At 41.1% G+C, this 27155-nt stretch overlaps 2 protein-coding genes across 2 annotated transcripts; both read left to right on the forward strand.

Moving 5' to 3' along the window:
* Positions 1 to 1648: 1648 nt before the first annotated feature.
* On the forward strand, positions 1649 to 11864 carry LOC115823337 (basal body-orientation factor 1-like). Its single transcript, XM_030787386.1, has 12 exons — positions 1649 to 1671; positions 2027 to 2291; positions 2395 to 2460; positions 2894 to 3037; positions 3173 to 3253; positions 3430 to 3500; positions 4965 to 5109; positions 5934 to 6274; positions 6883 to 7023; positions 7104 to 7208; positions 8881 to 9029; positions 11812 to 11864. The coding sequence occupies exons 1-12, from the start codon at positions 1649 to 1651 to the stop codon at positions 11862 to 11864; spliced, it is 1584 nt and encodes a 527-aa protein (XP_030643246.1).
* A 2251-nt stretch (positions 11865 to 14115) lies between these two features.
* Positions 14116 to 26874, forward strand: znf106a (zinc finger protein 106a). Its single transcript, XM_030787388.1, has 21 exons — positions 14116 to 14175; positions 14487 to 14548; positions 16340 to 16525; positions 17828 to 19540; positions 19820 to 20252; positions 20495 to 20564; positions 20644 to 20798; positions 21089 to 21149; positions 21241 to 21582; positions 21711 to 22500; positions 22968 to 23017; positions 23974 to 24119; positions 24384 to 24518; positions 24657 to 24773; positions 24956 to 25147; positions 25439 to 25501; positions 25626 to 25745; positions 25984 to 26055; positions 26222 to 26293; positions 26397 to 26543; positions 26795 to 26874. The coding sequence occupies exons 1-21, from the start codon at positions 14122 to 14124 to the stop codon at positions 26843 to 26845; spliced, it is 5031 nt and encodes a 1676-aa protein (XP_030643248.1). The 5' UTR covers positions 14116 to 14121; the 3' UTR covers positions 26846 to 26874.
* The last annotated feature ends 281 nt before the right edge of the window (positions 26875 to 27155 follow it).

A 27155-nucleotide genomic window follows, 5' to 3' on the forward strand; every position in this document is an offset into this window, starting at 1 on the left:
CAAAATACATATATTGTGAAGGCAGTGCAGAACATTTTAAGTCTCTTGTCAGGACTTTAATGACCTAAATTTGTTGAGTCTAATTTGAGGCCTGAAATTCCATTCAAAGATACGGTGATGGTCTCTAATTAACTTTTGAATTCATGAGACACTGAGTATGATTTTTTTTTTTAATTCTAACCTTTGGAATTGAGTTTATTAAAATCTTGAGTTTATGGGGAAACATTTTGCTACCAGTAATTGGTTCTCTTGCTCACATAGAAAGTCTTTTTCATGTTGAGCATTGAGAAAATCTGGGTCTTGCAACCAACAGAATGTAATACTTTGATAAAAATCATTTCAATGAGATGACACATCTCTTTCAGCTGCTGATATTGCTACTTTATCAATGAACAGGGGTATCTGTTAACAAGACTATGTGGCTGTATTTCTAAAAGGAAGTCTTATTTATCTGTCCACCCCTGCTGTGATACTCTGCTCATTACTGTGAATTGTATTTTTTTCTATGCTACTATTATTTTACCCATTTTTACTTTTAATGTAAATTTATTTTTTATGATCGTGGTGATCTAAACCTCATAAAATATGTTTGTATTTGATTTAGCACCCTTTGTGTATTGACTAAAAGTTGACAGGACCTTTTTTTTTTTTTAACTATGAAAGAATATTTCATGTTTTTGTAATTGGGCACAGCGACTCAACATTTTACAGTATTTCTAATCATGATTTTTTTGTTGTTGTTGTTGTTTAAATTAAGTTTTTATTTACTGCATTTGATCAAGAACATGTCCAACACACTACATTTGCCTTTGCTGTTTGAGGCTCATGATTCTGTGTATCAGCTTTGTATTATCCATAAATTAAATTTGTCTTGCTTTAAAAAAATGTAGACTGGAGCCTAAACAGTTACACTCCTTCCTGAGTACACTACCTCAACCTCTGTTAATTTTCTGATAAGTCAGAATTGCATTGAGTTCCGGAGGTGACATGATAGAATTCAATTTTTAATTAAATTTGTTTGAACATACAAACAATTTAGGAAAATGTATTGTTACAACCTTTTATGGACAGGTTGTTCGAAACTTATCCCATGTCACAATTGGCCAATATTCTGGAGACTTATGTAGAGTTTGTTGATCAGGTTAGCCAGATTTATACTTAACAGATGAATAATATTGTGGAAACTTCAAAACGTTCACTTGACAGTATTGCTATGATACCTGGAAATGTTTTGCAGTTACAAATGCAAACTGTTGATACTTTGAGAACTATAAATGACAGGTTAGCAGCTTTTATGGCCCCTTTTTAATTAAAATTCACGAGGACGTTGAAAGTGGTACCGCACACAATTTAAAACCATCCGGAGTGCAACATCCTATGTATGTCTGAACAGGCATTAAACTATGACTCAGGTCTATATTGATGCACTCATGCATTCATGCACCCATGCATAACAGAGATTAACTTAGAAAGTAACACGATTTGAGAGAGGGGCGGGCTTTGATGAAACCCTACCTGAGGCATGGCTAGCGCTGCTCCGTCGTTTCCTTGGCAACAGATGTAAACAAGCTGTCTCCTAACCACGCTGAAGAACTGCTGCGTACTCAAAGTTATAACATAGCGGAGTAAATTGATAAAGCGCCGAAAAATGCCTAAGCCAAAGAAAAAGGGGTAAGAAGAAATTAAAAGCCACATGCCTGCCATTCTGTGCTTCAGTGTTGCAGGCTAACTTCGCGTTAATTGCCATCTCCGTGAGCATCATCCACATCAAATATTCCGACAAGGCTGTCGGAATATTTGATAGTGTTTGAATATTTGAAAAATGGAAATGTGGATGGCGTATGTAGGTTATAATGAATTCATGACTATTCCTGTTCATATTCCCATTATGCAAGTGTGCAAGCCCATTTACAAACTCTTCTATTTGTGTATAACAGGATCGGCTATCGGGTTAACAAACTAACTCAGACAAAGCCAAATTTATAAGTATTCCTCATCTAATCATCTAATATTCCGTTTATGATAGTCTTTCCACCAGAAAAACAAAGCATGACGGAAAACAAGAGTCAAAAGCCGAGAAAAAGTCGGAAGTCGAGATGGCAAAAGCCAACGCAGCATTATTGCAGTTAAGGTTGGATGCAGCTGAAGACACACTCTTCAAATACCGCGAAGCAACTGGCAAACTGGCAAGACACAATGAGGAACTCAGGAGTAAACAGGATGAAGACGAGAGGAAAAGCAATGAAGTGTTTGCTTTTTTGGAAAAAAGCGTAATTGATAAGGAAGATAAGGTTAGTTGACACATTGCCCTGTGCGCATTTGTGGCACACGCGCGGATACCTCTTGGTTCACCAAGCAGGCTAAATGACTGACACCTCTCTCCCTCTTTCCCAGATCGCTGCATTAGAACAGCGTTTAAGAAATGCGAATGAAAAGGCCCTTAAGGAGAAGGAGCTACTGGTAAGTAATGAATATCCTAAGAGTAGGTGATTGACCATTGTCCATACAAAACCTAATCAGGGTTGGGATGAGTGGACTGAGCACTTTAGGCTTTGTCCTTTATTTTCCTGAGTTGAGAATAGCAGAATAACAGTTGGCATACATGTATGCATGGAAAACGGGATCCCTGAATAGAATTAATTACTGGTTCTTTGCAGCTGAACATCTATGGCAAGCTCTGTTATGACCATAGCTGATCTTAATTCTCTCAATTCAGTTCCAGAAATGAGTGGCTTTAGACATCTTAAAATATTGCTACACACCCAAGTCATGTCTTTGAAAATGAATGATCTCTCTTTTCCTGTCTCTGTAAAAGCTTGTTCGAAAACGGAAGAAAAAAAGAAAGAGAGACATTTAACAGGGCTGTGTAACTGTCTTTTGTTGACTGTGGCAGGTGGGTGAATATAATTCGAAGATCAGTGAACTTGAAGAGAGGTATAAGAAGAAATGTAATGAGTTCTTGATTGTTGAGGAAGAACTCAGGAGCCTCAAGGAATTCCAGAGGAACAAGGCCCACATGGAAAAAGAGCTTGCAAGAGTATAAGTTGCACAAGACTTTCAACATGCAGTTGTAGACCATAATTGATTATCAAATTACTGAATTTGTTGTTTTTTACTTTATTTGAGTGTTAACTGAATAAAATTTCACTTCAGAAGTCACTTCTTTTTCCAGATGAAACAGCAGTTATTGAGTGCAGACCGAGGACACAAGGATAATCTGGCAAGAATGGAACGCAAGTTTCTTAAAGAAAAGGTTTGGACTTAAGATGAGAAAACTCTCCTTAGAAAAGAAATCTTCTGCAGACTGATGATAAAGATTAGAGAGAGAGAGAGAGAGAGAGAGATAGCTGAGATGAGATGAGATGAGATGAGATGAGATGAGATGAGATGAAATAGGCAACAGTAAATGCTCTTTTTTCCTCCAAACAGGTTCGCATTGAGAAGGAAGCTGAGCAGAGAATCGCTGAGATGGAAGAAAGAGCTCACAATGAGGCCATTTTGTGAGTGTCCTCTCCCTCCATACCTCCATTTTCCCTCTGTCCAACAATAGGCTAATTTTACGCTTGAAACTGCACTGTTGCACAGCATGCAAAAAAAAAAAAAAAAATCTTTGTAGAAAAACAAGGTTATTATCTTGACCGCACCACGTTTTTCTTCCTGGAGATAGTATATATCAGTTAAGCTTATGATTACATCTCTAGCAGACAGGATCATTCTGCTAGCAGTGTGTGGGGGAGAGAGTGCAGATCTGTGTGTAATGTGTGAACATTTTCTCATGGTTTTGGTTTTTCATAGTCAGACATTCATTTAGTTCATACATTCTCCAAACCATGTTCTCCAACCAACCTTCAGTTTCACAGTCATTGATATGGCATCAGGCAGTACGGTGGCGCAGTGGGTAGCGCTGTCGCCTCACAGCAAGACGGTCTCAGGTTCGACTCCTGTGTGGACTTTGCATGTTTTCCCTGTGTCTGCGTGGGTTTCCTCCAGGAGCTCTGGTTTGCAGGTTAGGTGAATTGGAGACACTAAATTGCCCCCAGGTATGAATGTGAGTGTGTTTGTCTGTGTGTCTGCCCTGCAATGGACTGGTGACCTGTCCAGGGTGTTTCTGCACCTTTTGCCCTATGAGCACTGGGATAGGCTCCAGCACCCCCGCGACCCTAATCAGGATAAGTGGCTTCATCAAAATCATCATTTTCTTCACTCTTACTTACTTTAAGAGTGATTACTACCCTAATGTGCTTACTAACAGTTTCAGGCTCAAAACAAACTTTTTACAATACAGACTTTGTAAATTTCTGTGTAATTTACACAGCACACCTGGCAAAACAGAACAAATCATGTTAAGACATAAGACTAGTTTTAGAATATTGTATTTCAACATGTGAATCAAATTGCAGGACAACTGAGCGTCCTTCTTAGCAATTCCACCATGTCAATTTGTGGTAATGTTTACAATAGAGCTAAAGTTATCTAAGTAGGTCACCTAACAGTTAATGCATTTGACTTATTTAAGCTGATTTATTGATTGATCATTGGCTGCCTGCAACAGTAATGAATTTTTTGCCCAAGCACTCGATTTAGTATTATTATTGTTGTTGTTGTTGTTGTTATCAATTACTGTGTGAGAGAAAGGTGAAATAAGGAATGCTGGGTGAAAAAGGGGGGGGGGGGTTGCAGGTTAGTATGTGAAGTAAATGATCATGTTGAAGTGCTTAAATGCAGTGCTAATTTATGGGAGTGTTCTTTTTACCTAGTAAAGATCAGCATATTATCTGTGTTTGTTAATTACACCAGCACATGGAGTTTGTTAAGGATGTTTTATTGGAATGTTACCGAAGGTAATTGGAGATAAGTCAGAGAGAAACTATTGCTGTGTTATTTGTTAAAAGAAATGTACGGTACAGTTTACACTACACTGAAAGGGACAGTGAGACATTGATGTCCTGGGACTTTTCCAACAGACAGCAGAATGAAGCCTCACGCTCTGTGTTCAAGGAAAACGTGCGACTGAACGAGTCACTAAGTTACCACATCAAAGAAGTAGATGAGCTGAGAAAAATGAATGCAGCCCAAGCAAAATTGATTGCTTCTCTCAAGTTTCAGAAGGTACCGCTTTATAAAAGTCTGCTTTAATGTACATATTGGGTATCGTTAAAGTAGTCATCCTACATGCAGAAATGTCAATATATAGTTGGCTTTTGAAATGACCTGCAGAAAATAATGATCCCTTCGATTTACAACTCTACTTCAGAAAATAAGGAAATATCTGTGGTAAATAAGGAAATATCTTTGACAAAGCCATCAAGGACAGTAAAAGCTCCTAAGCAAAAAAAAAAAAATGTTTTGAGAACTTTGATTTTACCTTCACCCTATAATACATGCACACACATTTTCTTTCAACCTTTAAAAAACTCTAAACAAGCACGTCAATGCCTATATCTATTTGACAGAAAAGGGTTAGATAAGCTAATATTTTATTTTCTATTGATGCAAGTAATTAAAGCAACAAACTCAATCTCAGTCCTGCTCCACATTTAACAATGTGGTGCTCTGGAAAGCAACTGGCACTGCAACCTCATTAATAGGACTACAGCCAGTCCATCAGCAGCTCAGAGACTTACTATTTTATTTCAGTTCAATGTAACTCAGAAATTCTTAGAAATTCTTATGAAAAAGTAATCTTACATAAATAAAAATCTCAATCTTCATTTGAGCATGTACAGAGACACATCAGTTTGTAAAGAAACATGTAGTCTTTTTCTACCTACCACCTGGTTTCAGTGATTGGTTTAGTTTTGTTTTTGTAGAGATCTTATTGCACTGTTTGACAGTTAAACAAATAAGCACTGGTTATGTATTATGTAATTATTGTTTAACTTTGTAAATCAATTAACTTTGTGGACTCATTTGACTTGTAGAAGACCAACGAGGAGACCAGCGGGGTGATGGTAAAGAAAATGACGGCCGAGAAGAATGAGAATTCAAAGTTAAAGGCTGAACTGGCCACACTGGAGAAAACCTTAACAGAAATGACATCTGACTTTATAAAAGAGAAGGCCCTCCTGGAGCAGCGTATTCTGGACAGCACGCAGGCCAGTAAGGCAGACCTGGACAAACTACAGAAGCTGCTGGCTGTGCGTGAGAGAGAGCTAAGCCGTCTGAAAACACTAGCACGTAGCTTTGTGGAGCAACGCACTGAACTGGAGGTCTTCTTCAATGAGGCTCTGCAACACGTGAGGCAAGAGATAAACACCAGCCGTGCACAATACAGGTAAATCCATCTCAAACCACATCCTACAGTTCTCTAACTTACATCACAAGTTATGCCAGTACATGAAACTTAATTCAAACAAACCAACTACAGTGCAGTAGGCTACAGCACAGGTGAAATTACAGCAAGTTGTCTGAATACAGTGAATCATGTTGTACGCATCCTCAGACAAAAAACACCTCCCAAACACATCTCTGTACACCACATCTCATCAAGCCATTGCTCTACGTGATGGTTGTTTCTACAGGAGCCATCTGGCCACAATGCTGAAAGAAATGACCTAACCAAAAGTACAGTTTGTTCTCTTTTGAACAGAATTAAATAAAGATTGTGATAAACTGCTGTCACTGGTGGCTCAGTCTTGATTTTACTCCCATTTTAGCTTTTCTTTCCTTGAAATAAATGATGAATGTTTAACCGTATTAACTACAAAAACACTTGATTCCTGTTACATTTGAATGGACTTCATCTGAGCAGTCTAAAACGAACAGCCTATTTTGTGTCAGTTTTCCCTTTGCGTCAATTATTCCAGTGGGTTTCTAGTGCTCTTTGAATGCATTGTCTTTGCTTAATTGAACAACATACATCAAAGCTCATTATATGTGAAGGAAAGAGGCACAGAGGGAGTATTGCAGAAGAATGGAACAAGCCAGGTTAGGGAGACAGGAGTACCCATGCATACGTACTTTCAGCAAAAATCCCCACAGCACCAACAGCGTACATGCTGACCTGGAAGAGGCAGAGAAGTGGTAAGTGATACCAGGCTATGGTTTACCATGTTATGGTTTTCATAACGTCAACACAGCTTAGAACTGTGCATATGTTTCAGGAACAGCCTACCAATGTCTGGGGTCCACATGTCAGAGCTGACCTGGGAACAGAAGGAAAGAGTTCTTTGCCTGCTCTTTGCTAAAATGAATGGACTGAAAATTAGGTAAGGACTGTTCCATTTAGTCTGATTATTCGTGCAATTTACAACACAAACCGTCAGTTAAACTGCTCATTTATAAATTACAGGAAACAGTTTTAGGATCTGTCAATCGGTTCACATGAGACAAAGCCTGTAAAACTATGTGCTAAAGACACATCGTTCCATTACTAGTAGATACCTGCTGTTTTCTGAAGGCCATTGCATTGTTTTAGGAACAGTTTTCAGGAGTGAACATTTCAAATTGAATTCAGTACAGGAATAAGTATATTAGAATTTTGGGATGCGTGAAAAGCTCAGAACTCAACGTAATTGTCACAGATCTTTATGGTGTCCTCATGAGCTTTTCACAGCTGAAATACAGCCTTATGTATTGTGACTAAAAGAGAATTGAGCTGGCAGTAACTAACAAGTGCACTGCCATTTATCCTATAACCACACAAGTTTCTTTTCTCTTTTATACCAAAAAGGAGGCCATTACCGTTTCTGGATTTGCCAGCTCCCTCCTAGAGAAACCAGGGCAGGAGGGCTACAAATGAGAACAGAGGACACATGGTTTTGTTTTTGTCTTTGCAAATTAAAAAGGATTATAAACATTTATATGTCTTCAGGGTGAATGTTTCATAGACAGTACATTCTGACAGCGACACAGTGAATTCTCAGGGAGTCAGGTATTTTAACAGTTCAGTGTGCTTTCTCTTCCACCTCAAATTAGAGAATGGTTCCTGTATCGTCTGAATGTCCTGTTATGTATTAGCGTGTCAGTTCTTTTGGAAACATGGTCCTCTTTTCAAACCAGTAGCCAACATCAGTAAACGGTCCACAAAAATACAACTACAGGGGATTAAAAATCTGACAGTTCAAAAAAAAAATGTTGAGCTGAACATTCACATTACTTACTACCCTTCTTGGACACAATTACAATGAAGCATGAAGTGGTGTTTTGGTAGGAAAAACCACCAACAATTTGAAAACCCCAGGTCCAAGCGAAATAAACTACTTCTTAATGATCTGTCATTTTTTTGACAGGTCTACATGACAAATTAAAGCATTAGACCATTTTTGGCTCAAAAGTCACTATATCTTAAACTCATGTAACAGGTTACAGAGGACAAATACAGCAGGCGTATTTTGCGTTAAACAACTGTACATCTGTAAGGCTAGAGGTATGGAAGAAAAAGCTCTGTGTCACCCTATAAAAGCTTTACTTTTTACACTATGTACATTTTTTTTTCTTTTTTTAACAGCTGACCCACAAATGGTCATGGTCAATCACGCACACTGGTATTTCTAACAACCAGTCCACTGTGGTTGAATGTGATCTTGTCTAGTATAGCATGTTCATGTTTTACTGCTAACGGACGTGTAGTGTACCTACAGTGCCACAGCAGCTTAAGGACTGTATATGCCATTGTAAAATGTTCAGCAACCAGTTTATTCAATTTAGAGGCAGGCATTAAAAAAAAAATCACAAAACTGAAACACAGTTTCTGAATCTCACAATTACAGGTTTGTACAACGCATGCAGAGTGTAACTAAACAAAACATTTGTTTTCTGGAAGGGTGAGTTTAAAATCTGGCGAGGCTGTGGCAATAGCAGAAGCAAATAAACGGGCTGCATGCATGCCCTGTGGGTTTTTAGCACTCTCCACCAATTCTGGCAACCAGATTTTACCAGGATGGCAGTGGAGAAGGCCAATGCAGCCTTGGCCAGCCACTCCAAACACAGCCCCCACCACTTGTTTCAATGTATTCTCCTTATTAACATCAGGAATGACCACGCCATGGTTCTTTGCCCCCTGGTGGACAAAATGGGAAGTCAGGCCAGTGAGTTCAGAAAACAACCCATGGTTAAAGGTGCAGTATCGTTTCTGTTAAATATAAGTAAATCCCCATACACCTGAGAGGATAAGCGTACTCACCAACAGTGGTGAGAGTGTGCCAAACAACCCTCAAATTATTCCATAATATCCTAAAACTGCTATATTTGGTTACATTTACAATATTGCAGCAGAACTTTTAAATTTGTTTTGGGAACAGGAAACACATGATTGCAGGAAAGAGTATGTATTGTCACAAACAAAGCAGAAAATTCATTAATATAAAAACAGAATATAAAAAAAGTACATGTCCTGTCACAAAGAGGCAAGGTTAGCATATGACATCACCAAAACCACTTTTTTAGCCTAATAAATTCTCATCAGAGATAACATTTTAGCTAAAGCTCATACTCTCATACCAATCGCTGGAATCGCTGCTTTCCTTATATTTTTATACACAAATCATTGTTTTTGACAGTTATTTCCATAATTCATGTATGACATCCAAATAAATTATCTGTGTGAGCCTCCAAATGCATAGATAGATAGATAGATAGATAGATAGATAGATAGATAGATAGATAGATAGATAGATAGATAGATAGATAGACAGATAGATCACAGATAGATAAACAAATAGATAAGCAGATAGATAAGCTGATAGATAGATAGATAGATAGATAGATAGATAGATCGATAGATCCATGCATACATACATACATACATACATACATACATAAAAATGACTACACTATGATCATGTCTATGCTTGAAAATGCTTAATATGTCTCAAAAGAACAGAAAGAAACAAACATGTAAAAATATCTACTTCGAGAAAACATTTTTTTATATATTCATAAAAGGGCCAGGACCCAGGACAGGAATTGGGAGACACTGCAGTAGTGAAATAGTTGCTCGTCTGCGTGCTAGCCATGGATAACATAAAGTGTCCTGTCAGGAATCCTGGCATCTTGCATCTTGACCAGCATCATGGCCCAGCCAGGTGCTCAGTCATGAACACCAACCTGCTCAAGCCCTCTGTCTGATACTGATGGTACACACCATTCCCCTGGGGAATATCTACAGTTCAGTCGTGGCAAGGGGAGTTACAGGGAGCAACACCTGCACTCAGCCTACAAGTGCAAGTGTCCATGGCATGTCTGTGGCAATGGTAGGAAGAAAACCTGCCATCCCACACCTGGCCTGGCAAACAGAAAAAGGCATGTAAAAAAACGCGACTTGGCACAAATGTCTGCCCATTTTTCTGGGCTTTTATAGTGTCAAACCCAGAGTCCAACTCCAGTGGGGAAAAACTAGACCCTCAACCTAATGTGCAACGATCTTTATACAGAGGTAGATACTGACTAACCGTAATTTTAGAGGATTTTTCATAGTCAAACTAATACACAACGTTTGCAATGTCCAACCAGAGCCAAATTAAACATTCTCAGCTTTGCGATGTTAAATTTGAAAAGCTGCTGATAGCGGAATTACGGAGAACTCCCATTGCACCTCTGCACTTCTCGAAAATCATTATTTTATCACCAGTAATTAAGTGGTCTACAAACGACAGCCCTAAAAAATGTATTGTTTCGTTTTTACTGCAGAGGCAATGTGGACGAACGTGAAATAACGTAGTACCTATGCGCACCCTCTCCAAAATCGCACGCCTTAAACGTAAACATTTTTCGCATGGCATCTTCTATGTCCCCACTTATTTATTGTCCTCTTTAACTTACTATAATTTTAAATTGTGCGCGTGATCGTTGTGTATAGTACTAAGTTCGATGTTTCTGTTTGTATTTTTTTAGAAACGACTTTGTATAAGTATCGTTCTCGTTGGTAGGCATATAATAATACGTTATGTGGGGGCAAAATCAATGAAAAGTGTCATTTCCTGAAATTTGCCCTTCAAGCGGAAGTAGTTCAGTGGTAATGTTTCCAGTGGAGGACCCTAGACCTGGCTAAGGCAATGGAAACAACAGTTTTAACTAACCAGTGGAACGGAGTCGGATAAAGATGACTACGATATGGAGAAGTCAGGTGTAGTAAAAAGCACATACAGTATAGTCTGCAAATTAGTCAGTTGTATCGATTCGATAAATATCTTTAAGTCTTGCAAATTGTAGAGGCAATTATAGCGGTTAGTCGGGGCCATAGTTTGGCTGGGCTAACAGGTTAGCAACTACAATTATCAGCGGGTTAACACTTACATATCAAGTCATTGAAAAGAAGCTAAGTGTTCTAAGACATAGAAAGTACTGCAGTATGAAATCGCATCGTGCAGATAATAGCATGGTTTGCTTTTTTAATTAATAAGGTATGTTATAACTGCATCTGAGGGACTGAGCAAGCGTACTTAGGAGGTACAGTACAGCAAAGTTAGCTGTTCAACTTGCGTTGTAGCCATTTGGACATTCTTTTTAACTGGTTAGGTGAATTATTAGTTTTCTCTTCGTAAAATTAATAAAACGGTAGTTTTTATTTAGCACAACGTTGCTATGTGTTAGGGATGGTAAAGATTGACCGATTCGTATCGATGCAGCAGCATAAAAGTTCACGATGCGATTGCCCCGATTAAAGAATTGTGCACCGGATACAACTCGGAATGCAACGTTTCTAACATCTTTGCATCGGTAAAATCCGATTTATTAATATATATATATATACCTATTAGTGGAGGCCCTATTCTTTCATTATTTAGAAGTGTGACCAATAATTTTACATTTAGACTGGTTCCTCCTCTCTAAACTGTTTCTCAAGTGCGCCCTCGTCTCCACTGCTGTCAGTGGCCAATTCTCATCAAGTCCCGCGCGAGTTGGAGGCGCGTCCGGGCGAGTGACGGGCTGTGTCTGAAATGCCATACTGTGTACTACATACTGCATACTGTGTGCTGCACACTACTCCCCACCCTAGTACACAGATGCGAGTATGAGAACTTTCATGTAGTGTAGCACACATTCGCCATCGGTTGGGCTACTTCTGTTAAAGATGAACAACACACCACTACAACACACATCTATCAAAAGTATCCCAATAAGAAAGCATATGAAGACTCATTACACCAAAATATACAACTGATACATTTATATTTGGAGCTGCAGCTGGAGTTGAAGTTGGAGCTGTCGCTGTCCGCCATTTTTTTTTTTTTTTTAATTTTTGGCAGTTGGACGGGATTGGATAGGATGCAGTAGCCAGCGAAGTGAGCTCTAGCTGTGGCTGTGTCTGAAATGGCATACTACATGCAACTCGTATACTGATCTTGACAGAAAAGTAGTAAGTAGTATGCAGTACATGAAAAATACAAATTTTACAGTACACGACAGTGACCTGGATAATGTACGGCTGTGTCCGAAATGACATGCTAGTGTACTGGCCCAGTACACACTGTGTACTGCACACTACTCTCCACCCTTGTGTTCAGTATAGTATGCAATTATGAGAATAGGGGTGAATCATATTGTATCACACTAGTAGTTGCTTCATATGTATCTTTAATGTATCAGATCATTGGCAATGCATCGAGATGTGTATCACATCAGCCTCAGTGATGGAGATGCACATCCGCACTATGCATAGCATTGTATACCTTTACTAGCGTAAGTCTGACGAGCTAGCATTACCCACTGACTTCAACATTAGTTTGGAAGGTGTGTACCAGTGATGGTGGTATAAACCAGTCACTGCACTAAAACTAGCTTTAAGAAACCACGTGTTTGTCTATACACAGTGTCAAGTTAACAAGACTCATGACTTGAGGTGATAACGCATTGAGGCTCGAGAAGCAGTCCATCAGAGAAATTTGTTTGTCTTGATATGAAGTGTATCATTCCATAAAATCTGCGTCGCCATTCCGTTTGCATAATCCTAGATTTGGACTCAAATTTTTTGGACTGTGGAGTTAAACTCCCTCTGTCCCTTGGTTCATGTGTGAGGGGATCTAGCTCTTGATGTCCCTAAAGGTCATGCTACACCATGCTCGGTCAGGTGAGGGGTATTTCCTTTCTCAGTGTGTCAGCTGGCGGCTTGTCAGTCCCTTTGAGGTCAGTATGAAGTGGGTGTGGAGTCTGTAGTCTCGCACCATTCCAAAGGCCCAAAATAACTGACTCTGTGGTTTCTCATTATAAGAGAGAAAGAGATGGATGAAATACAGATGGCTATTTGCACACAATAGAAGAGCAATGGCGACGTAGTGAAAAATCAGCTGTATTTTGTTCATTGTTTTGATGTGCCCTGAAGCAAATGTTTGAATGAAAAGTGGACACCTACTCAGTACATTCTAGATTAATGCAAAAACACGTTTAAGATCCCTTCCTCATTAGATAAGAACATGGAAACAAACTAAGTTGAAAGTCTTTGCACACATTCAGGTAGTGGCAGATTTTGCAGATCTTTGCATTTCTGCATTACAGAATTTATATTAGCTATGTGTACAAGCTTATGTGTAACCTGATGTGCTTTAGTGGTTTTCCAGAGGTGGTTTGTGCTAGTGTGTTGAACTTGTTCAGACAGAGCACTGCCTTGGACAGAGGACTGCACTATCAGCACACTTCATTTAGCAGAGTGACCAGATTGCCCTCTCCCCTGGCATGTATGCTTGTTGTTGAGCTTGGGAAAGTGACCCCCTTTCCTTCTTATAGAAAGCGGGTGGAGCATTTGCAGTTCCATGTACGGTCAGTGTCATCTATTCTAATGTAAGAGTTGGCAGAACTTGTGCATTCATGCTGCTACTGTATTAGCTTATTAGTCAGACAAATAGCTGGGCTGTTTATGAGCAGCTGAGCCTCAACTTTTGAGTTGGGCTAATGAGGTTCTGAGAGCTATGTGGGATTTGTTGAGAAATTTAGTGAGTGACCCACTTCTTAACGTGATTGTTTAGGCAGTTTAAGCACCACAGCAAGAAATGTTGAGTTTGATACTGTCTGATCCCCTTCAGAACCGCAGACAGTAAACCACAGAGGGTTTTTTTCTGTTGTAGAGTTGTCAGAATTAAGCATTTGCCAGTATCTCTTAGGTCTCACTAAGAAGTTGAGGAGAAATATCATTCATGCTTTGTTTGTTTTTTTGTTTGTTTACAGAGTGAAGTGAAGTCATCCAACATGGCAAAAGACCGCACATGCATTCTTTGTGACATTGTTTACAGCTCTAAGCAGGTAAAGTAGGCTTAAGTATTATTGTTTGTTAGTTACTCTTTTGAATTGAATGACAACCTCTGAAGCTAGATGTGAGCTAGCTCTGTAATGAAAATACTCAGATTTATTGCTTTTACCTCGTGCTATTCTTATAAATTCTTAAAATGTTTGGCCAGTCTTAGTGATACCACATAAGCTCATTATAAAAAGCACCGATCTCAAAGCACAAGAATTTTCACACGAGGACATGGAATGGAATTTCGGACTGGAATTCAGGCCTAACTTCCTTTATTTCTTTATTTATTCGTTTTCTCCTCTCTCTGTGTCCGTAGGATATGGATGAGCATATGAGGAGCATGCTCCATCACAGAGAGCTAGAGAATCTGAAAGGCCGGTTAGTTACAATTTTTAACCCTATATTCACAACTATACTTTTTTTTTCTGGACCCCAGCCAAAAGCTCCTGCACATAAACAATATAAGCATTTTATCTATTAACTTCTTCATCTGTGAAATAAAATATCAACAGGGTGAGAATTCAGCAAATTAAAAAAGGTCTGTGACGACACTTGTGTGGTTGATGATGGTCAATTCTCTTTATGGAGTCTTTGACAGATTTTTATAGATTTCCAGTTTTGTTTAAGTTCCAGAGGCACTGCTGACACACTGAACTGAAATAAGATTAGTTAGTTGGACATTTACTGACTGTACTTCAAAAAGTTGCATTGAAAAATCACTTTCTCAGACACGAGCTTGCTATCCCGCTGAAACTTGTCTTATTCCCTGATACATTCTTTATGCTTCTTCGAAAGACACGTGTCTCGATGGACACGTGTGTCCTCTGACACTTAAAGGGTTAAGCTGAGGCAGCTGTCTTTGCAAGGGGCGCATATATAGGCACCATCTCATCAGGACAACAAGCGACACCAACGGGCATCTGTCCCTCTCTCATGTGACAATTATGTAGACCACTTGAATGGGATTATATTTCAGCTGAAAGTATCGAACGTGCAGCTTGACTTTTCCCTGCACACTATTCCTCATGTTCACTTGGATTTGTATGAACTATAAGCTATATAGCCAAACTGTTTATAAACTATATAAGCCAAACTGTTTATAAACTATATAAGCCAAACTATTTATAAGATATAAACTAAACTATATACTGCTTATTTTACTACTTGCTCTATTAAACTGACAAATGCATTTGATGTGTTCCTTTCACTATTAGTGGGATGAAAAAAAGGTACAGTATTTAATAAAAAAAAAATTCAGAATGTTGATGCGGGTTTATGCAGAGTTAGTATGTAGCACGTGAATTTCAGACCAATAATAAACTCTGCTTAAACTGATTAACAGTCCACTCTGTTTGAAAAATGGCAAGCAGCCATGACACAGTTTCTAGAGAGACAGCAACCAATAACACATTCGTAACTATCAGTGAGTGCATTGGCCTGACATTTTGGAGAAGGCTTGAGGCAGTGTGGGGGTGAGGGTTTGGTATAGACAGCTGCATACGGCTCACATTACGTCCAAGTCTGGATTGGTCGACCTCTCCTGCCTCTCTGAAGCACGGAGGAATGAGCAGGGAGAGGGGTTGGGGGGGGGGTGGGGGGGGGGGGGGGGGGGGGTCGCGCACTGACCAAAACCCATTCACTTTCATTGCCCTTGCCTCACAGCGCCGCAGACACCATCATGACAGCGTGCTAGGGCTTAGGCTGCCACAGAGAGGGTGGTCACCTCTCCGTGCCTCTCAGAGCTAGTTCTTTCAGGCTCAAGTGTGTGGTTTTTGGGTGCTTTGTGAGGGAAGTCACTCTGTTGCAGACCCATGTGTCGGTTCCTCCTGCCCCTCGCCTTGCCACTCCAGCTCTAGCTGAGAAGCTCTCAAAAACCCATTGCAAGATCAGGAAGATCCAGCTGTTTTATTTCTTTCTTTTGTTTTAGTTAATAGTGAGTGAAGTCAGTTTGCCTCCTGATCTCTTAAAGGGATTTTTTTTTCTTCTTCTTTTTTTTTTTTAAACAATTAGTATTTTTTTTAAACCAAAGCATTTAGCTTGTATAGGTATAGCAGGCTGTGAAAGCAGAAGAAGCTAGAGCCAGTTTGACCTGACAAGATAAGGGCTTTCAGAAGCGATAGCTATGCCAGAGGGAAGTATTGACCGGCCACTTTCCCCTTCCCTCCCCAGGGATTGTGGACATGAGTGCAGAGCATGCGGTATAAAGGTGGTGAGTCTGACCGACTATGCAAACCACATCTCCAGCACCCTGCACAAGAGCAAAGTGGAGCACCAGACTAAGACTGGGGAGCAAGATGAAGAGTATTTTGACAAAGAGCTGGTGCAGCTTATCCAAAAACGCAAGGAGCTCATCAGGTCAGTCCTGATTCAAACATTTTCATTCAGGCTAGTAGCATGTTTTGAATGTTTTAGTTAGAACTGTTTAATACCTTTAATACCACAGCGAAATATTGAACTGCATTTACTGCTTATTTATTTAATGCGTTAGTGGCTGTTTTAATTGATTCGGAAAAGAAATTCTCTGGAAAGGAATTGTTTTTCTTTCTCTGGTTGTTTTTACTTGCTGTCCTGAGCCATCATACCCTACGTTCTAAATTTAACCATTCTTCCAAGCTGGGCTCAGTTGGAGTCATGTGTCATGGAGCCTAAAACAGTTATGACTGTGTACTTGCTTGGTATCATTCTTTCTAATACATTTTACACAATACTCTTGTGCATAAATTCCAGAGTGTGTCCAGTTAATCCAACAGTGACTCAACAGTCTGTCAATATTTTTACAAAACAGAAATTATAGAAGAGAAGCTGAATATACAGATGTGATTATACCCTTGCATTCCACTTTTGGATTAGAGATCTTATTTATGTATCTCATAAATTTAATTTGGTATAACTCCCGATATCTTCTGTCGTGTAAAAGGTTCATTTACCTATAGCGATTAGAATTAAATGATTTATGGCGTGTTTGAAGTTATGACAGTGTGAAGCTGCATATGAGAAGTTATATAAACCTTTAAGTTACTCAGCAGTACATAAAGCAGGTTACATATTTAGTCATTGCTGTAGCCATCAGTATCTCCTTAATAACTGGAGACAGTTTTGTTTTTTAATACTGACAGTTTTAATATGAGGTCTCAGTGTTGTGCAGAACTCTGCAGGGTACCGCATTTGTACAGCTTAAGCTTATTTTAAAATGTAATGGGACAACCAGTTCCAACCCACAGTTCATTTAGGTGATATGAGAGGAACTGTAACAAGATGTATTTTTGCTGCTGTCCGAGAAAAGTGAGTGAAGTTTTGAATGTAATGAAAATTAGTAGTAATATGTGGGCTATATAATAATGAAGAGGTGGAGAGAGGGCAGCAGAAGCATTCACATTTGCAGAGTTATAAATTGCCGTGCAGCTGTCACGTTCCAGAGCATACAACTCTACACGTGAAATCTGTGAAGTCTTAGCTCCAGGCAAATGCAGTACCACTGTAAAATCGTGTCTTATCCAAAACCCGATTTACTGACATCTGAGCAGATGCGTGTTAAATGCAGTTTTTGTCTTCTCTATCAGTATTCCACATATATAGGTCAAAGTGCACATGTGTGAGTGTATGTACACTGGTTTAGTGTTGTCAGGCCTTTGTCTTTGTTGGGGATGTTTTTTTTAGGAAAGAGGAGGCTGCGGCAATGCAGGCCCGAGAGGAAGAGGAAGATGCAACACATCTATGGCGTCAGGAGAGGCCTTGGCAACAGCCAAGGTCTGTCTCTCGGGATCAGAACTACCCCAGGTTTCCATTAGCTCCTAAGGGCTCTACATCGCTCAACAGGCACGAATCCTGGAGAGGTCACAGTCCTAATCGTTACCGTTCACACCAGTACCAACAAAACAAGAGTGCCACATGGCATGCTGAGGAGCCCCCCAATTTTCAGAACTGGGGATCCAGAGATTGGCAGAGAGATGTTCGGTCCAATCAGGGTAATGGCTGGGGGAATCGGCGTGGCAACCATAGCTTCTGTGCTGGAAACAGTCACCGGTCATCCTGGACTGGCAGTGATTGTAACTACGGAGGAAATGGTAGTTTCTATCGGCAGGACTCCAGAGAGACTCGCAATCCATCCAGGTCCATGTCTACTTCAGGACGAGACCATCAGAAGCCACATAGTAGTATCGTTGGCCAGAAGAAGGCTCACCAGGAAAAGTCTCCTGGGGAACAGGACCACAGTAAAAACAAGGGGTCAAAATTGGGCAGCAGCTCTCTGAAAATGGATAAAGTGCATCGCTGGTCACCATATCCATCACTCAGACTTGACGAACCTTCACCCCAGTTGGATGCCCACTCCTCTTCAGAGCTCAACTCAATGAGATCTCCAGAAGAGGAGCGCGAGAGCCTTTCTCGGGCTGACCGATGCTCAGAAGGACAGACACAGTCAGACCAAAGGAGCCAGCCGCAGAATTGTCCAGAAGGTCAAACTGTAGAAACAGATCACGTGAAGCAATGGAGGACTTCCACTCACGGCAGCAAAAACAAAGGCGGCACAGATGCAGGGAGTCAAACTTCCACATTCTCAAATAAGATTATTGAAGAATCCACCAAGTCCTCACAAGTTGAGTGGAATGTTCGTATTATTTCAGACATGCTGCGAAAAGCCAAGAAGAGGCTGCTTGAAAAGAGAGATCCGATAGAAACAACAACCCCAAGGGACCACCAAATGGATGCCAAAGCTAGGCTGCACATTGAGGAAAATGAAGAAGCTGATGGTTCAGAAATGAACGGTATCAGAGAAAGTGATCAGAGTGAGAGGGTGCATAAGGATGACGAAGCTCAACAGTTAACTAATAAGGACGACGGTTCTCTTAGCAAGGACTCTGCGATGCAGTCTGACAATTCAGCATCTGACAGCACTCCATCTCTACAGTCCTTACAAGTCAGCACGTCTACCATCGACTTTGAAGAAGATGAGGAGTGCATGAGGAAGGATGAAGAGAAGAGAGAAATGACTGGAGAACAGTGCATGCAGATTATGGAGGACGGCTTGGGTTCAGACAGTGAAGGGACACACCACAACAATCAAAACCTGGCGTCTGGCTCCTTAGTCCCCACCCTGAGCAAGCTAGCGTTGCCGGCCTGTATTAAGCGAGACCTGAGCCGCCATATTAGTGCCAGAGGCAAAACTGGAGTCTATGAGCCCAACCTCAACATTGCCCGGCGCATCCGCAACGTCAGTGGCACACAGAAAGGTGAAGTCGAGAAGGACTCTGGGCTTAAGCCCACTCTACGGCAGCTAATCAGTTCCTCTGGATGTAGGAGGAATGTTAATTGGGACCAGGTGTATCAGGAGGTCTGTCGAAAGAAGCAGGAACAAGGAAAGGGCATGCCAAGGTAATGAACGTACACTCTCTCTTATACTTCTTTTTTTTTTTTTTTACCTTAGTGTATCATATTCAGGTTTTCTCAAAAATGACTGTGATTCAGTGTGAATTACAAGGGAAACTTTTGGTTGTGGAAAGCATCTGTTTCCAAAAAAACCCTGACTTTTTACGTCATATATTTTTAGGGTGTGTGATGTTCCCAAGTTCTTACCATTAGTACATGATTTGCATTTTGTATGTGATGCTAATAATTGATGATCGACATGTAATAATTTATTTGATGTTTTAGGTTTGGTATTGAGATGGTACCCTCTCAGCCAGAGGCCCAGAACCACATGGCAAACAACCATGGTCCTATTTCTGAGGAATACCATATGGAGTCTCTGTTTGAATCCCACCTCGATCTAGTCTCTACATCCTCCAGAAAGCGCAGCTTGTCTGAGAGCAATGTATTTACTGATCGTTCCTCGAGTGCACTCTCATTCCTCACAGATAGAGATGCTCAAAAAGACATCTCAGCACAGGTTCGACATCACAACCCTGAGCTGAAGGGTTGTGTGTCACCCATGGGGGACATTCAACATCATCAGGACAATCTTCAGGAACCAGGTCAGGCTCCATCAGACAAAGCCCCTGAGTCTGTGGAGGGTGATAGCAGCTGTGCATCAGGGACAGAGTTCAATGACACGCAAGGAAGTGGGAAGAAGCGCAGAGCAGCTGCAGTAAGTGTTAACTACTGGAATATCCGAAAAGGTTTTACACAAATATATGGTTCTGCTCATTTGCACTGGTGTTGCTCAAACATAACATGCACAGTAGCATTGGTATTACTCAGTGACATGCTAAGTGTTATATTGTTACGTGTGTTGTAACTGATGATGTTGTGGTGTAAGTCAGATAGAATATCAGCTAATTAGTTAAAAATGTTGTTTTAATATTTGTCATCTGATTTCTGATTTAATAGGACATTGTGAGTCCAGAAATTCCAAATCTTGAAAGAAAGAATAAGAGACAAAAAATCAGAGCTAAGAAAGGTTAGTATCCTTCCATAATGTACAGTATTTTTTATTTTTTAGTAATCTCAGAGTATTAATGTTGTATCATGCTTTGCAGATTGCTCTTCGGTTGATCAATTGCTTGCCGTCTCATTACGAGAAGAGGAATTGAACAACTCTTTGCAGACAGTAGAGAATAACCTAGGCCAGGCAAGAGCTGCCCTGCAGGCTGCGTATATGGAGGTGCAGCGTCTGCTAATGGTCAAACAGCAGGTAACAGCACTTTCAGTTATTTATTATGTTATTTACTAGAGAGAATTCATTTAAAGAATGTGGCACACAGAGGAATGGCATATGTCGACCAAGGGCAAGGTGATTAGAAACAAGCAGAGAGCAGGTGAAAAGGGACATTTATTAGTGTGTAACTTGAACAGAACTCAAATGAATTTCCTTCAGTGAGTTTCTAAGAAACTGAAGTGTACTACCTCTAATTAAAAATACTGGCCTGACTACAGTTTTTGTAGCTACAGTATCATTTCCTTTTTTTCCTATTTATTTTACAGATCACTATGGAAATGAACTCATTAAGAAACAAGCGAATTGACTTACTGCAAGGAATGCAAGGTATTAAAAGGGTTTCCAATCATAATTCTGGACCTTAAATCGCATATTCAGGACATGGAGTCTCATAACTTTTGTTCTTGCTTATATTCAGGTGGCTCTGAAAACGTATCTTCCAGGAGAGCGAAGAACAGGGTGGAATGTGGTGCCCACGCATCAGCCTCACCCTCACCAGTTTCTTCGCTGACTGAGTTACCAGCTTTACTGTTGAGCCAGCCTCCACGTTCTAGCCTGACTCCTTTCCCCTCACACACAGTTGGCCCCCCTGCCCTGCCTTCAGTATTGCCAACCCAAGCCTCAACACTGCCTGTAGGGATCAAACAAGAACCCCTCTCACCTGTTAATCTGACCCCAGAGCTGACACGTACAGAAAGCCCTGCCTCAGACCATCACATTACCACACCTGAGCCTTGTACACTTCCAGACATTAAAACAGGTGTGGACCCTCATGAACCTTTCTACAAAGTCATTTATACCCATACCAGTCTCTGCTAGAAATAGCTTTGTCTTTATTTACTCAAAAATGACTGTTTTTTTTCTGTGCTGGTCTTCTCCTTACTGTAGAGGCAAAGCCAGTGGGCAACTCTGACTGCAACATTATGGTGGAACTCCGTCAGACCAGAGCTGACCCCTTTGTGGATGTCAGGGATATGTCTTGGAATGTCGTCTCCTCAGATTTCAAATCTCCACAGTCTGCTGTTTCACCCAAAGAAAGGACTGTGGACCCTCCCACATCACTAACTTCAGAGACCCCCTCTATCCACCCCCTTTCTCCCAAGCCTTCCCCTCCTCCCAGTATCCCTGAGGCGAAATCTGTTAAACGTGTGAGGAAACTGAAGAAGAAGAGAGTCCTGAGGAAGGCCCAAAGTGCTGACCAGCCTGAAAATAGTGACACAGAGCTGGACGAAAAGGCCTCCATCTCTCGACCTGTTCGCAAGCTTCGACAACGGCAGCGAGCTAGTGGATGTCAGAGCAGCACCTCTACACCAACACCGTTCGGTGAAGAGCAGGTGGGTGACGGTAGAGAACACTCACTGGGAGATCTGCAGGAGCCAGCGTCACCATCCCGTAAGAAGGAGCCAGCTTCACCATCCAGTAAGAAGGAGCCTCAGGACTCTGACTCCTCAGAGCTGGAGATGGTGGAACTTCCCAAGGCTGTACCCACTGAGGTGGTCAGCTTAGATACCTCAGATACAGACAAGGAGGAAAGCACAAGCAAAGCTCGAAGACCTTCCAAAGATTCAGCCCCAACACCACTGGAAAACATGAGCCCTGAGCCCCAGAAACTTGCCTGCGATGAAGTGACTTCCACCAGTGAGGTGGTAACTAACAGTTCAGTCAAGAGTGATGAGAGGTGAGGTTTGTCTTTGACATCATGCGTACTGAGGCTATGATGCGGATTTTCTTCGACGTCATATATCCTGAGGCTATGATGCGGGTTTTCTTAGACATCATATATCCAGAGGCTATGATGCGGGTTTTCTTAGACATCATATATCCTGAGGCTATGATGTGGGTTGTCTTTGACATCATATCCTGAGGCTATGATGTGGGTTGTCTTTGACATCATATATACTGAGGCTATGATGTGGGTTGTCTTTGACATCATATATACTGAGGCTATGATGTGTGAGATTTTGAAAGTCTGTAGGAGTGAACTTTTGTTGTTGCTAATGATCTTTACTGATCAAAGTGCTTTCACGCGGGGGAAATTTACAGATGTAAATTTAGAACGCTGATTATGAACTGACTGCACCGCAGAGCAGTCTCTTACATCTCAGAGTTGTCATTTTTAATCGTCCTGTGTGTTTGTTTCTCCAGTGAAATGAAGACAGCTCAGACTGGCCAGAGTGAGCACAAGGCATCTTCAGGTAGGTTTTGTTCTTTAACAGAAGCAAGTTAACCCTATAGCCCTGGTACAGTGTAACTTGATTTGAGGCCCCAGCCAAATAGGTAACACAATCATCCAGTGATTTAAATGTGAATTTTATGGTGGTTTGGACTATTAACAGGCGTATTGTGCTGGCACTTAAGTTCATACATTTTAATTTAATTTAGTGATTAATTGAACCATTTATGTCATGTCGGTGCATGTAGATGGTAAACTACACAATTGATTAAAAAAAAGGCTGTGTTATGGCCATTAAAACACACTCCTGAGTTTAGTGCGAGTCAGAGATCTGCAGATCACTGTAATCTGCTCTCATTGCCTGTGCAGCAGTGACCTGAGCCTGGCTCTTGCAGGGAGAGTCAGCTTAGGCCAAACAGGCTGACCAAATTAGAACACTAACATTTTCTCTAATCAAAAATAGTTTGCCTGTACCCTTAATCACTTTTTAAGGGCAAGGTATTCTTAGAGCCTGTATTTTCCCAGCACTTCTCGTAGCCTTGAGAGCACGTCTGAGAGAGAGAGCAAAGTGATAAGAGCAATGTGTGTGTGTGTGTGTGTGTGTGTGTGTGTGTGCATCTGATGCAGTGTCATTTGAATGTGGAGGTTCCCACCACCATATCTCTGCCTGTGCACAGAGTGCTGTATGAATGTGTGTGTGTCTGTGTGTGTGTATTTTAGACTGGCTATGACTAGACTGTGAAAATACCCCTTAATATCAGAATAATGACTGTTAACTGACTTAAAGACATGTCAACGTTTTAAGAATTATTTTTCTAGGGAACAGGTTTCCTCCTGCTGACAGAGAAAGAGGGGCTAAATTAACAAGATAGAGTTGAGATCATTTAGTATGGCCAGCGCGTGTTCTTCCTATATATCATTTAATGATTAACGTCATGTCTATGTTAAATGTCACATTTGTTCATGTGGTTTCGTCAGATATATCCTCGGACCCAGGGGAGGGGGAGGAGCCCAGTGAGGGTCTGTTTAAGGGCCATAAAGAGGCAGTGAATGGTATGCAGATCCACAATGGCCTTCTGTACACATGTTCTGGAGACCGAACTGTCCGAATATTTGATCTGATGGTGAGTGAACTACACTGGGCATTTGAATTGTCAGAAACACACTCACAGGAAACAGTTTTGAATAGAATTAGCATTATGTTATGGGATATTTTTCTTCAGTTGAAGAGAGACCTTTTCTTTGAATTGTGACAAAAGTTCTGTTTGGCAACAGGTTTTGAAAGTCAAAAAAAAAAAGAAAGAAAGAACACTGTATAAAAGGAAGAATGTGGCACTCTCTGTCATTCACATCGTTTTTCATGTTTGCGTCTGATGTATTTGCCACAGAGCCATAAGTGTGTGGCTGTTTTGGAGGGGCACAGCACCAAAGTGAACTGCCTGCTGGTATCGCACGGACTGGGCCTGCCACACCGTCTCTACACAGGCTCTAGCGATCAGACCATCCGCTGTTACAACATCACGGTACCCAGCAGCAACCTCAAACTTCCATCATTTAAGCTCTAAGTCACACATGAAAAATCCTGTCATATTTTAACGACTCCAAACCTACAGTACTGTCAGCTTCTGACTGTATTTGCTGTGGTTCTGCTTCTGTGACAGACGCGTGAATTCCTGGAGCAGCTTTGTCTTCCAGACCGGGTCCTCTGTTTACACAGCCGGTGGAGGGTTCTGTACGCTGGCTTGGCAAACGGCTCTGTGGTCACCTTCAATCTCAAGGTGTGGAGCGCTCGCTGTCACCCAGACTAGATCAGTCTGACATACACTTATTCCATCTTGAACCAGTCAGAACATCTTTTATTTTGACATATTTGATGTATATTGTGTACGTGTCATCAGCTGTAGTCGTGAGGGAGTGCTAGTTTGACTTGTGGTTCACGTACTTCTGTCTTTTCCTTTAGACCAATAAGCAGCTAGATGTGTTTGACTGCCATGGGCCGCGGGCAGTGAGTTGTCTGGCCACCGCTCAGGAAGGGGCTCGCTGTGTACTGTTAGTTGGCTCGTACGACAGCACGATAAGCGTGAGAGATGCCAGAAGTGGACTTTTACTGCGCACGCTGGAGGGTCACACCAAAACCGTTCTCTGCATGAAGGTGCGTATGCGCGTGCACTGGCTTATAGAAACCCACAAATTCATGCAAACACACACACACAAGACAAATCATGCATTTGGAGAGTGTCAGTATCAAACAGACATAAGACCAACATTGCAGGGAGGCGTGTGGACTCAGTCATGGAAAATATTGTAAAATATGAACAACTTAGATTAGTGTAAATGGAGAACACTGAATGAAGAAATGAAAATTCAAATGGCTACCTGTACAATCCAGAAGACATTTCATTATTATTTTTCTGCTAACATTTTCAATGCAATTTTTCCTCAGGTGGTGAATGATGTGGTTTTCAGTGGCTCCAGTGACCAGTCGGTCCATGCACACAACATTCATGTGAGTTCCTCAGTCCTGTTTACATGCTCAATTCAACTCTAAAAGAACATCCAAATACAATGTGTTTTACTTATTCCTGCTTATCAAGTGTGTTATGTTTTCCTATTTCTTTTTGGACTGTTAGACTGGAGAGTTAGTGAAGATCTATAAGGGCCACAATCACGCTGTCACTGTAGTGGATATACTAGGGAAGGTGATGGTGACGGCGTGTCTAGACAAACTGGTCCGCGTGTATGAGCTGCAGGTATGATACCTCACTAATGATGGAGTTATTGTAAGTTATTGTGTCATATTTAAAAATATGCCCGTCTAATGTGGAGTTTTAATTCATGTAATTGCGTTAATTAAACTGCCCACTGAGCACTCTGATATAGACTTTTTACGTTGAGGTTCTGTAATGTATCTGTTTGAGCTTTGAGTGAATGTAGACCTGTGGATGTTGGGGATAATGTTGACCTAACGACCTCTTCTTGCCCTTGCAGTCACATGACCGGTTGCAGGTGTATGGAGGACACACAGACATGGTGATGTGCATGGTCATTCACAAGAGTATGGTGAGCATGCACACTTCCAGTTTAAAAAAACAAAACAAAACAAACAAACCAAAAAAAAACACCCAGTCGTTAGGGGAAGCAATACTCCACAGTAATGTTATGAATGACTTACATGTGCACACGCTACCAAACAAAGTTAATGATGAGATAATATTGTCTTCTGTAGATCTACACTGGCTGCTATGATGGAAGCATACGTGCTGTCAGACTGAACCTCATGCAGAACTATCGCTGTAGGGTAAGATGCTAACGATCCGACGTCTTGATTGGAGTTATAATGAGATTGTATTGGGACTGTGGTAATGATGAAACATGCCGGGTGATTTTTTTAACTCTTGCAGTGGCATGGCTGCTCGCTCATCTTTGGTGTGGTGGAGCATCTCGTGCAGCACCTTCTTAATGACCACACCAACCCCTCCCTACAGACCATGAAGTGCCGCTGGCGGAACTGCGACGCTTTCTTCACCTCCCGCAACAGCTCCCGACAGGTACTGACCCGACGTTTTCTCTGTGGCGACTGCCTGGCTACACCGCGTTTTAATTTCTGCATGTCCTGAGGGTTGTGCCTCATTTTCCGTATAACATGTACAGTTTAGAGTTCTTACCTTAATGGCTAACTGATTTTTTTTTTTCCCCTGTTGTTTTGTTTTGATTTAATAACATTGAGCACTGATAACAATTAAGTTGGTCTATATTGTAAATACAGATTGTGTGTTTGTGTGTGTAACTGGCTTTACAGGTTATGCAGAGGCACCTGCACAGTCATGCAGAGGAGGAAGGAGGACATTAAGATGGAGCCCAGAGAAAGTAAAGGTGTCAGCAAGCACCCTCCCCATCCTGCATAACCCTTTTTTCCCATATTGGGAAGGCCTCACTGACGCCCCACTGTTGGAGCTCCCTACACGTGTTCATACGTGAAAAGACACAGTCAGATATGAGCATCTCGGACTGAGAAGTAGAGGACGATATAGTGGCAGTTTTTAATGTCTCTACCCGGAGAATTATAGTGTTAATGTGAAACCAGGTATTTGTGTTTGTTTAAAACACTGGTCTCTACCCAGCCAAAATGTATCTGCAATTTGTCAATGCCAGCAGGGTTT

The sequence above is a fragment of the Chanos chanos genome, chromosome 10 (assembly GCF_902362185.1).
Source record: "Chanos chanos chromosome 10, fChaCha1.1, whole genome shotgun sequence".
NCBI lineage: Eukaryota > Metazoa > Chordata > Actinopteri > Gonorynchiformes > Chanidae > Chanos > Chanos chanos.

What these genes read in the sequence shown, in the direction of transcription:
- LOC115823337 (XM_030787386.1), top strand. Translation starts at nt 1,649, where the DNA reads ATGCCTAAGCCAAAGAAAAAGGG. An exon ending in TTAAGGAGAAGGAGCTACTG is followed by an intron (nt 2,461 to 2,893) that starts GTAAGTAATGAA and finishes TGACTGTGGCAG; the next exon opens with GTGGGTGAATATAATTCGAA. An exon ending in GCAAGTTTCTTAAAGAAAAG is followed by an intron (nt 3,254 to 3,429) that starts GTTTGGACTTAA and finishes TCCTCCAAACAG; the next exon opens with GTTCGCATTGAGAAGGAAGC.
- znf106a (XM_030787388.1), top strand. Translation starts at nt 14,122, where the DNA reads ATGGCAAAAGACCGCACATGCATTCTTTGTGACATTGTTTACAGCTCT. An exon ending in TCCGAATATTTGATCTGATG is followed by an intron (nt 24,120 to 24,383) that starts GTGAGTGAACTA and finishes TATTTGCCACAG; the next exon opens with AGCCATAAGTGTGTGGCTGT. An exon ending in CCCGCAACAGCTCCCGACAG is followed by an intron (nt 26,544 to 26,794) that starts GTACTGACCCGA and finishes CTGGCTTTACAG; the next exon opens with GTTATGCAGAGGCACCTGCA.